We start from the raw sequence: 12,423 nt of genomic DNA on the forward strand, positions 1-12,423 counted from the left end.
GACAAAAGGGGTACAGCTAGGTGGTCATGGAAAAGGAGCTCTTACCAATGTTGTCATTACAAAACTTACTAGCTACTACAGAAATGCAATTGTTAATCATATTCCTAGTGTAGGAGACATGAAAAAAGCCATATATGCCACTCTCAGTCATTACATGTCAACAGATGTGAAACCACAGCATGGCAAATGTCCCAAAGGCTCTGATTCCTGGTGCTTCTATAATAAAAGTATGGCACAAGGCATAAAGCCGCAGCGCCATGATAAAATGTCCATCAAGTTATCAGACCCATTAGTACTAAAAATAATTCCAGTCTATCAGAGGCTGGCATCTGATGAGTTATTGTCCCGAAGTGTTCGAGGAGCAACACAAAATCAGAATGAGTGTTTGCATTCTCTAATCTGGCGGAAGTGTCCGAAAGAGATTTTCATCTCGCAGAAAAGACTGAGTATTGCTGTTTGTAATTCAGTAGCAGAATTTAATATGGGATGCAATGCTGCAACTGAACTCAGGTCCTCAGCAAAAGTCCCTCATGCAACACAAGAAATTGTGAAGAGACGTGATAGTCGCAGGATTTATGAAAGTGCCCAGTCAGCCTCTCAAAAGAGAAAAACAGCCCGCCGCAAGACAAAGGTTCAGAAACTAAAAAAGGAGGCTGTAAACAAGAAGAAGGAAGGTGTTACTTATGGTGCAGGACATTTCTAATTGATAAGGTAAGCTGACATAGTGTAAAAACTGCTTGTTTTCATAAAAAATGCATTTTTCTCCTATTTCTATTTTTGAAGATAAAATTGCCTCCTTGCAGACCAGTTTTAGTGCAAATGAGCTGTAAATTCTTATGTATGTCCTTTGATGCTTGTTCTACAACTGCAAGCATTAGTTTTGCTGTTGAACAAGTGGATTGCTCAGAAAAACACTTCAAACTTCAAAAAATATTATTAATTTGAGAAAAAAAAAGTTGTATCAGAAAATTTACTATATCACAGTAAGTAATATAAAACTGTTAAAATGAATGCTTACATTAATTTGTACAGGAACAACACATCAGAAAATAATGTAATAATTGTACTAACTTTCTTAGTATAATGTAGGGGGTATGTTGAAAAGTTGCATAATTCAAATAATGTTTTATCAATATCTCAAAAGCTATTAAAGATAGGAGCATAAAACTTTGTAGTATGGTATATAATAACTGACACATGTAGTATACAGAATTATATTAAAATAGGATAATAACTAAAGAAATTAGAAAACTCACTCCCAGTGTCCCTCAAATGATTGCAAAGAAATTGGAAATTTATTCAACATCACCCCTAGTTAAGTTATTGCAATCCCTAACTCCCCTTCCTATAAACAAATATTTGCTCCAATTTGTCCTCTTGAATTCTAGCTTTATCTTCATATTGTGATCTTTCCTACTTTTAAAGACACCACTCAAACTTACTCATCTACTGATGCCATTCCATGCCATCTCTCCACTGACAGCTCGGAACATACCACTTACAATGAATCAATAACAGTAAATTTCTACCTTTTTGATAATTTTATTTGCTTTAAGCAAATCAATTAATCATTTACAGTACATGTTTCATTTCATTTGGAACATCTTCAGCTGTATTACAATGCTTAGGTGAAATTACAAGGTATTTATCTTCTTAAGAACATCTTAATGAGTACCTTATTTTGCTTAGTATCTACGTGAAATTAAAAACTAAATAGTTAAAATCAATGTGGATGGTTGAATGGGGTGATAAAATGGGAAGGAAAATTATTTACTTATTTTACATACATACATACATACATACATACATACATACATTATCATTATAGACTGTTATGCCTTTCAGCGTTCAGTCTGCAAGCCTCTGAGAATTTACTAAACGTCGCCACAATCCTCGATTTGCAACTAGCGTTGTGGCCTCATTTAGTTCAATACCTCTTATCTTTAAATCGTTAGAAACCGAGTCTAACCATCGTCGTCTTGGTCTCCCTCTACTTCTCTTACCCTCCATAACAGAGTCCATTATTCTCCTAGGTAACCTATCCTCCTCCATTCGCCTCACATGACCCCACCACCGAAGCCTGTTTATGCGTACAGCTTCATCCATTGAGTTCATTCCTAAATTAGCCTTTACCTCCTCATTCCAAGTACCCTCCTGCCATTGTTCCCACCTGTTTGTACCAGCAATCATTCTTGCTACTTTCATGTCTGTTACTTCTAACTTATGAATAAGATATCCTGAGTCCACCCAGCTTTCGCTCCCGTAAAGCAAAGTTGGTCTGAAAACAGACCGATGTAAAGATAGTTTCGTCTGGGAGCTGACTACCTTCTTACAGAATACTGCTGATCGCAACTGCGAGCTCACTGCGTTAGCTTTACTACACCTTGATTCAATCTCACTTACTATATTACCATCCTGGGAGAACACACAACCTAAATACTTGAAATTATCGACGTGTTTTAGCTTTGTATCACCAATCTGACATTCAATTCTGTTGAATTTCTTACCTACTGACATCAATTTAGTCTTTGAGAGGCTAATTTTCATACCATACTCATTGCACCTATTTTCAAGTTCCAAGATATTAGACTGCAGGCTTTCGGCACAGTCTGCCACTAAGACCAAGTCGTCAGCATAGGCCAAACTGCTTACTACATTTCCACCTAACTGAATCCCTCCCTGCCATTTTATACCTTTCAGCAGATGATCCATGTAAACTACGTACAGCAAAGGTGAAAGATTACAGCCTTGTCTAACCCCTGTAAGTACCCTGAACCAAGAACTCATTCTACCATCAATTCTCACTGAAGCCCAATTGTCAACATAAATGCCTTTGATTGATTTTAATAATCTACCTTTAATTCCATAGTCCCCAGTATAGTAAACATCTTTTCCCTCGGTACCCTGTCATATGCTTTCTCTAGATCTACGAAACATAAACACAACTGCCTATTCTTCTCGTAGCATTTTTCAATAACCTGGTGCATACTGAAAATCTGATCCTAACAGCCTCTCTGTGGTCTGAAACCACACTGGTTTTCATCCAACTTCCTCTCAACGACTGATCGCACCCTCCCTTCCAAGATGCCAGTGAATACTTTGCCTGGTATACTAACCAATGAGATACCTCGATAGTTGTTGCAATCCTTCCTGTTCCCTTGCTTATAGATAGGTGCAATTACTGCTTTTGTCCAGTCTGAAGGTACCTTACCAAAACTCCACGCTAATTTCACCACTCTATGAAGCCATTTTAACCTATTTTAAAACTATTCATTAAAACTGTTCATTTGAACAGATAATAAAAAATGTTTTTGTTCCCAGCACTTTTTCACTGTGATGTATGATTTTCTACTTGTCTACTAATAAAAGCTTTTTGAAACATAATTTTCCTTTGTCACTGTTCTATTTTGTACCAGGATGTTCTCTTGGAAAGAGTAAAACCATTGCATGCAGTGCAGGTCCTGAAGGCCCTTATATTAACCCCGTGCTTTGTATGCTAGAATCAATCAGTCACTACTGCAGTCGCAGGGCAGTCGCCCAGGTGGCAGATTCCCCATCTGTTGTTTTCCCAGCCTTTTCTTAAATGATTGCAAAGAAATTGGAAATTTATTGAATATCTCCCTTGGTAAGTTATTCCAATCCCTAACTCTCCTCCCTATAAATGAATATTTGCCCCAATTTGTCCTCTTGAATTCCAACTTTATCTTCATATTGTGATCTTTCCTACTTTTAAATACACCACTCAAAACTTATTCGTCTAATAATGTCATTCCATGCCATCTCTCCCCTGACAGCTCGGAACGTACCACTTATAACTTAAAATCTAATAAAGGTATTTTATTAGTCCACCTATTCAACACTTTCCACTTGTAAGTGGTTACAAATACATATGATTACAGATGTACTTTGTACCTTTATTGGATTTTAAGTTGTAACAACTTTCAATACGGAATAATTATTAAGTTTATAACATGTAACATACCACTTAGTCAAGCAGCTCATCTTCAAAGTCTTCCCAGCCCAAACATTGCAACATTTTTGTAACGCTACTCTTTTGTTGGAAATCACCCAGAACAAATCGAGCTGCTTTTCTTTACATTTTTTCCGGTTGTTGAATCAAGTAATGCCAGTGAGGGTCGCATACACTGTAACCATACCTTAAATGGGGTCTTAACAGAGACTTATATGCCTTCTCCTTTAAATCCTTACTACAACCCCTAAACACCCTCATAACCATGTGCAGAGATCTGTACCCTTTATTTACTATCCCATTTATGTGATTACCCCAATGAAGATCTTTCCTTATATCAATCAATCAATCAATCAATCAATCAATCAATCAATCAATCAATCAATCAATCAATCAATCAATCAATCAATCAATCAATACTGATCTGCATTTAGGGCGGTCGCCCAGGTGGCAGATTCCCTATCTGTTGCTTTCCTAGCCTTTTCCTAAATGATTTCAAATTTATTAAACGTCTCCCTTGGTAAGTTATTCCAGTCCCTAACTCCCCTTCCTATAAACGAATATTTGCCCCAGATTGTCCTCTTGAATTCCAACTTTATCTTCATATTGTGATCTTTCCTACTTTTATAAATGCCATTCAAACTTATTCGTCTACTAATGTCATTCCTCGCCATCTCTCCACTGACAGCTCGGAACATACCACTTAGTCGAGCAGCTCTTCTTCTTTTTCTCAATTCTTCCCAACCTAACCATTGCAACATTTTTGTAACGCTACTCTTTTGTCGGAAATCACCCAGAACAAATCGAGCTGCGTTTCTTTGGATTTTTTCCAGTTCTTGAATCAGGTAATCCTGGTGAGGGTCCCATACACAGGAACCATACTCTAGTTGGGGTCTTGCCAGAGACTTATATGCCCTCTCCTTTACATCCTTACTACAACCCCTAAACACCCTCATAACCATGTGCAGAGATCTGTACCCTTTATTTACAATCCCATTTACGTGATTACCCCAATGAAGATCTTTCCTTATATTAACACCTAAATACTTACAATGATCCCCAAAAAGAACTTTCACCCCATCAACGCAGTAATTAAAACTGAGAGGACTTTTCCTATTTGTGAAACTCACAACCTGACTTTTAACCCCGTTTATCAACATACCATTGCCTGCTGTCCATCTCACAACATTTTCGAGGTCACGTTGCAGTTGCTCACAATCTTTTAACTTATTTATCACTCTATAGAGAATAACATCATCCGCAAAAAGCCTTACCTCCAATTCCACTCCTTTACTCATATCATTTATATATATATAAGAAAACATAAAGGTCCGATAATACTGCCTTGAGGAATTCCCCTCTTAATTTTTACAGGGTCAGATAAAGCTTCACCTACTCTAATTCTCTGAGATCTATTTTCTAGAAATATAGCAACCCATTCAGTCACTCTTTCGTCTAGTCCAATTTCACTCATTTTTGCCAGTAGCCTCCCATGATCTACCCTATCAAATGCTTTAGACAGGTCAATCGCGATACAGTCCATTTGACCTCCAGAATCCAAGATATCTGCTATATCTTGCTGGAATCCTACAAGTTGAGCTTCAGTGGAATAACCTTTCCTAAAACCGAATTGCCTTCTATCGAACCAGTTATTAATTTCACAAACATGTCTAATATAATCAGAAAGAATGCCTTCCCAAAGCTTACATACAATGCATGTCAAACTTAGTGGCCTGTAATTTTCAGCTTTATGTCTATCACCCTTTCCTTTGTACACAGGGGCTACTATAGCAACTCTCCATTCATCTGGTATAGCTCCTCTGACCAAACAATAATCAAATAAGTACTTCAGATATGGTACTATATCCCAACTCATTGTCTTTAGAATATCCCCAGAAATCTGATCAATTCCAGCTGCTTTTCTAGTTTTCAACTTATGTATCTTATTGTAAATGTCATTGTTATCATATGTAAATTTTATTACTTCTTTGGCCTTAGTCTCCTCCTCTATCTCAACATTATCCTTGTAACCAACGATCTTTACATACTGCTGACTGAATACTTCTGCCTTTTGAAGATCCTCACATACACACTCCCCTTGTTCATTAATTATTCCTGGAATGTCCTTCTTGGAACCTGTTTCTGCCTTAAAATACCTATACATACCCTTCCATTTTTCACTAAAATTTGTATGACTGCCAATTATGCTTGCCATCATGTTATCCTTAGCTGCCTTCTTTGCGAGATTCTATTTTCTAGTAAGTTCCTTCAATTTCTCCTTATTTCCACTGCCATTTCTAACTCTGTTTCTTTCCAGTCTGCACCTCCTTCTTAGTCTCTTTATTTCACTATTATAATAAGGTAGGTCTTTAACACCTAGGTACTTACAATCATTCCCGTAAGGGACTTTCGTCCCATCAACACAGTAATTAAAACTGAGAGGACTTTTCCTATTTGTAAAACTCACAACCTTATTGGAGTAAAAGATTTAAAATAGAGAAGCTTCTCGAGCTTAGTTTTATTGATAATTCTTTACATACAGATACAATAGTTATGAGGAATTAACATGCATTTATTATATTTATTGATTTTTCTAATGTATAACATTTTGATTATGATCAGTAGAAAATACCCTGACCATACCAATAGAAATGTTATTTCTTAACATCCTGAGCTAAGCACTGGATAACTCTTAGAAAACATTTCTAGACAGCTTCAATCAGACTGAAGAATCATTTGTATAAGGATTTAGAGAAGTGAGCTCCGTTATTACATGGAGTAGAAGAGTCCATCAGTGTCATTTAGAATCAGGTAATGATCCAACCATGTCTCTAGGGTTGGTATGTTTCTATAGGTACCTTCCTTGTTATTTTTGATCACTTGAAGTGAGTGTTTTACAATTTGTGCTGCATCTCCCAGCTTCTCCTTATGAGTCTTATAGAATTCTGATACCTGGGAAAATAACAAATTGTTAAATTATTAGGAAGTTTTCAAGAAAGATAATAAAAATAGACTTAGTATAATTGGTAAGTAAGACATGTATGGGTAGACATCGTGACCAGTATACATATTATATTTATCCTTGTAAAGGATAAATAACTGTTTATACACATAATAAGAGATGCTACCCTCTTACTCCCAAGAATTTTTCCAGCTTTAGGAATTAATATCAGATACACAAGAACCTCATTTATCCAGCCCGGATCTCTGGTTTATCCAGATCGAAAATAATACTTTATTTTTACTTGTACAGTATTTCTTTTATGGCATTGACTCTTCTTGAATATCTTTTCCGCCAAGGATAGTTAAGGACAGGAATTAGAAGTAATTCGGCCACGGTCTATCAAAGGTACCATGCCGGTGTTCGCTTGGAATTGAGAATGGGAAAGCATGGAAAACCATTCCCAGCACGGCCGGGGTGGGATTCTTACCCATGCTCTTCTGAATGTAACATACTATTAATTCACTGATGGTGAATTCCAAAATGAAACCGGCGCTCCATCAAAAGAAACAATGACTCATGGAGAGGCAACAATGCAGCTGGACAAACTAATGGCCTATTTATAATCCTTGACTGAAACCACATCAACAGAACTGTCATTAGTAAAATGTCTTTGTGATCGTGCTGCGTGCAAACACTATACAAATGTAAAACAGAAAAAAAAACTCACACATTATTTTAGTGCATAAAACAGAGTTGTCAATGTACGAAAATTGTTTTTATATATTTTTGTACAATTAAAAAAAGGTATTACTGTACAAGTTATGTTAATAGATTATATAAAATGAAATGTATTTTTTTTGTATAGTTTTTCCAGATTATCCAGATTTTTGATAATCCAGATCAGTTCCAGTCCCACTTAATCCGAATAAACGAGGTTCTTGTGTACTCCATTACTTTGTCCAGCACAATATAAAATTGCTGAAATTTCTTGAACAAGCCATATCAAATAATAAACTTAAAGCTAATCTGTTATTTCCAAGAGCATAGCTCTTACCAATTCATATCCTTCTTGAGTTTTCCATTTCTTAGTTGCTTGCTCTAACATGTAGTGCCATATGCTAGTCCTGTTCTCAAACCTACGGTAGATGGATAATATTTACATTAACTTTATATTTGATATCATAGACCTATTTAATGAAGGAAAAAAATTTCAGTTATTATTTACCTTCTCTTAATAGGTTCCCAATTATTGGTTATGAATTTCAGAAATGTGTGAGAATCAATTATAGCAGCTAAAGCTGCCTTCAGTTCAGCATCTGTAAATACGTAATCTTTGTCTACAAGCATCATCATCAGCAACCTGTAAAAATTATTCTTGGCTGTAATTTGTTGAAATTAAAGATGATGAACTATGGTTTAAAACAAGAGAAAACTTAAAAACATTCAAGCTCTTTAGGCTTCTTCAATCATGAAATTACCAGCATTTTGCTACAGTGTAACAGTTGGATTGCCACACCTTTCCAAGATGCTGGCAGCTAGTTTGCCCCTGAGATATCACTGCAAGCCTTCTTTGTAGGATAATACAGTGATAGTGCACTAAGGAAAGTACACTTCCTGACAAAGAATTTGAAGCATCCAGAAGAAATGGTCAGATGTCAATGAAACTTCGTATATGTACACACAATTGGCGGGTATGTAAATTATTACAGTTGCAATTCTCTGTGACCACTAGAGTGCATTAGTGTTGTTTGTGTTTTGTGTTGTTACCAGGCCTGGAAGGGTATATAAGGGGTGTGAACAGCATCAGACATTGAGTGATCACTGTGAAACACTCGGAGAGGCCGAGTACTCATGTGAGACAGTGTTATCAACACCTGACAGAATTTGAAAAGTGCCTCACTGAGGATCTCCATTTGGCCGGCTGGTTGAATCGTGCAATATCTACATTTGTGGGGCATTCAGATGTGACATTTGCCTGATGTTGGACTGCATGGGAACGTGAAGGCAGGTATACTCATCATCAAGGTTCTGGTCGACGACGTCTGACCACCACAATGGAGGATCACTGTATGGTGCACCAAGCACATCGTAACCCCTTTACATCTGTGCCTGCCGTCTGAGAACAAGTAATGTACTCCCTGCAACATTCTGTGTCATTCCACCCCATTGGTCAGAGACTTTCAGCAGCTGGACTAGAGAATTACCGTCCCGTGCATAGGCTACCATTAACACCAAAAAACAAGCAGCTGCAATCGGAGTGGTGTCATGACCAGGAAATATGGACTGCTGATGAATGGCATTGCATTGTGTTCAGTGATGAATCATTGTTCTGCTCTACCCCAGAGGAGCATCGTCTGGGAGTATGGCGGCAACCTGGGAAGAGGTCCCATTTTTCCAATGTTTTGAGAGGCACAGCGGTGTTACTCCTGGCGTCGTGGTGTCGTGGTGTTACCTTTCATGTGACAGTATTGTGGTGCCATTTTTCAACAAGACAATGTTCGTCCACACATGGCATGTTTCTCTGTGAACTGTCTGCATGATGTTGAGGTACTGCCACAGCCAGCAAGATCCCCACATCTGTCCCCAGTACTACATGTGTGGGACCAACTCGGTCGTCAGCTCCGTCCAAGTGCTGGTGACCAGTTACAACAGTTGTGAGCCAGCTTGCCTCAGGAGAGGATACAACGGCTTTATGACACTCTTCCCAACTGGATCAGTGCATGCATCCGGGCCAGAGAGAATGAAAAATGATACTGATAAGTGGGTTCATGCTTCCAAGTTCTTTGTAAATTTGACCGGATTTTGTAATCACTGAAACAATATCACATACCCTCTCAATGCTTGAAGTTTTGTTTTATTTCCTCCTCCCCTTCTGGGTCAAGGGTTATAAACTTCATGTTTATAATTTATATATAATTTATATGTCCCCTTTTGGGTGCTTCAATATTTTTGTCAGGCAGTGTATATACCTCCACTTAAGTGCCTCCCTGTGGCTTTTATATTAAAAAGTTCCAAAAAAGAAACAATAATTTCAATCAATCAATCAATCAATCAATCAATACTGATCTGCATTTAGGGCAGACGCCCAGATGGCTGACTCCCAATCTGTTGTTTTCTTAGCCTTTTTTTGAATGATTTCAAAGAAATTCAAAATTTACTGAACATCTCCCTTGGTAAATTATTCCAATCCCTAACTCCAAAAAAATGTCATCGTTAATGTTAAAATCATTCAAACTCTCTAGGCCCATTCAATTATGAAATTATCAATTTCTACATCATTTACAACTGTTAAATTTTGGTTAATGATGTTTTCCCAAAGCTTCTTTATTTGTGATTTTACTGCATGTTTTTCAATTATGCTACAGGATATTAACTTTTGTAAACTGCATTTATCAAACATAACAATAGATTACAATAAACAGTACCCTCTCTCAGATTTGTGGCTTCCAAGATTATGGGATATGGGCATTATCTTTAAAAAAAGTGAAATTACCAGTGTTTTGTCCCAGTATGGCAGTGAAATGGCATGTTGAACAATTGTTCACTATTTTGGTAGGTAACTTCAACAGGACTTCTTGTTTTTATAAAGCAATGTGGCTGAGTGTTAGCTGATAATATTATGAGGTAGTTTTTTCTCTTTTTTTACAATTTGCTTAAGTCGCACCAACACAGATAGTCTTATGGCGATGATAGGAAAGGAAAGGCCTAGCAATGGGAAGAATGCAGCCATGGCCTTAACAGCCTCAGCATTTGCCTGGAGGTAGTTTATAAGCAGGTAATTAATTACATACCTTTCCAACTTGTCTGGCTGCACTGTACTTGACATCAGTTGAGATAATAGGAATCTTCTGAAATCAGGGCTTGTTTCATTATGGAGTAAATCAATTGCCCTCTGTAGACCACTCTCCCACTCTTTATCAACCCAGCGGAATACTGCCCACATATTTCTGAAACATTTTTCAAACTATTAGAAGAATTTTTCAAATAAATTGATTGGAACATATAAGTTGATCCATTTTTCTAGAAGGAAATGTAACATTTTCTTCAGCTATAAATTAAATTCTAAAATTCCAATAAATACTGTAGAAGAAATAGATGTATTAATCACCAGAACATCAGTGATCATACTGAACAAATACTTAAAAAATATCCTTGCAAAGACTTGGCTGCATAACAAGGCACTCCAGAGATTTTCCCAATTTGTTCATCTATAAATACCTGTAAGTAACATTTATACACCCATTGCTAGAAACTTGTACTAAGATATGGAATCCTAACTATACTGTTTGCATATCTAGGACAGAGTCTGTTCAACATACATTTTTTTTGGTACTAATTCTTACAAAATTCATATTGCATATGACCACATAGAATAAAATGAAGTGGGAAACTCTGAAATCATAATCTCTTCAAGAAATACATAAAACTTTGATATTGGTTTAATTCATAAACTACTTGTTGCAGATAAAATGCTCTGAATTACTACAAAAGGTGAACATTTATGTCCCTTCTGTATGCACAAAATTTTGTCAGTCATTTGAAACTACAGTAACTGGCATAGAACTAATTGAACATTCCATAGTCCAACAGAATGATGAGAAGGTGAATAAGTTAAATATTGATATTTTTGACTTTGATTATGAAAAATACCAGAAAATTGTATGTGTTAAATTCATAACTGTTAGGAAACTTAGCTTATTTGATTTATACAATATTGGATTAATAATTTCATTTGGTACTGCAATACCAATTTCTCCCACATGCCTTAAATAATGATTTCTTAGTTATAAGCACCTCTTATTTAACACAGAGGGGTCCAGAAAAACGCAGATACATTTTGACAGTCAATATTAATGCAACAAAATGGCATACCATTACAATTCTTGCATGGGAGGAAGGTTATTTTATATGTTCAGAATGACCCCCATTAACAGCCAAACAACGTCCATGCCGCTGAACTGCTGACCGAACTATAGCTGTCGATGTTGCCGGTGTGACAGCGGTACAGAATGCTTCTATGGTTACTCGTAGCTCGTTCAGTGTAGCTGGTTTCTCTCGATAAACTTCATTTTTCAAGGTCCCCCATAGGTAGAAGTCAAGAGATGCAAGGTCTCGAGACCGTGGTGGGTACTCAACAGCTCGTCTTCGACCTATCCATCATCCAGGTAGATTTTCATCCAAGTAGGCTCTGACATCTCAATGGTATTGAGGCGGAGTGCCATCTTGTTGTAGGTTGTTCCAAACACCTCTCGGACGGCAAGTAAAATCGATGTTTGCAGCACATGATGATATACACCTCACGAGTTACGGTACCTTCAAAGAAGAAAGGGCCGATCGAATCGCACGATGACAGACCACACCACACATTAATACTGGATAGACTAACATGTTTGTCGACATGAACACGAGGATTTTCAGGAGCCCAGTACACGCAGTTGTGGTGGTTTACAGTACTGTTCAGTTTGAATTGCACCTCGTCAGACCGGATAACCATGCCTGCGATCCATTC

General features: G+C 37.2%; 1 protein-coding gene across 1 annotated transcript in view; it reads right to left on the minus strand.

Annotated features, from left to right (window-relative positions):
* Window positions 1-6,479: 6,479 nt before the first annotated feature.
* The window catches only part of LOC136861067 (endoplasmic reticulum aminopeptidase 1-like), a 39,280-nt gene continuing 33,336 nt past the window's right edge, over window positions 6,480-12,423 (minus strand). The window contains exons 3-6 of the mRNA XM_067138798.2: window positions 10,706-10,861; window positions 8,140-8,274; window positions 7,969-8,050; window positions 6,480-6,922 (exon numbers count right to left, since the gene is read on the minus strand). Of these exons, the coding sequence (XP_066994899.2) occupies window positions 6,740-6,922; window positions 7,969-8,050; window positions 8,140-8,274; window positions 10,706-10,861 (556 nt within the window). The 3' untranslated portion in view covers window positions 6,480-6,739. The remainder of the gene's footprint in view (window positions 6,923-7,968; window positions 8,051-8,139; window positions 8,275-10,705; window positions 10,862-12,423) is intronic.

The sequence above is a fragment of the Anabrus simplex genome, chromosome 1 (genome assembly GCF_040414725.1).
Source record: "Anabrus simplex isolate iqAnaSimp1 chromosome 1, ASM4041472v1, whole genome shotgun sequence".
Lineage (NCBI taxonomy): Eukaryota > Metazoa > Arthropoda > Insecta > Orthoptera > Tettigoniidae > Anabrus > Anabrus simplex.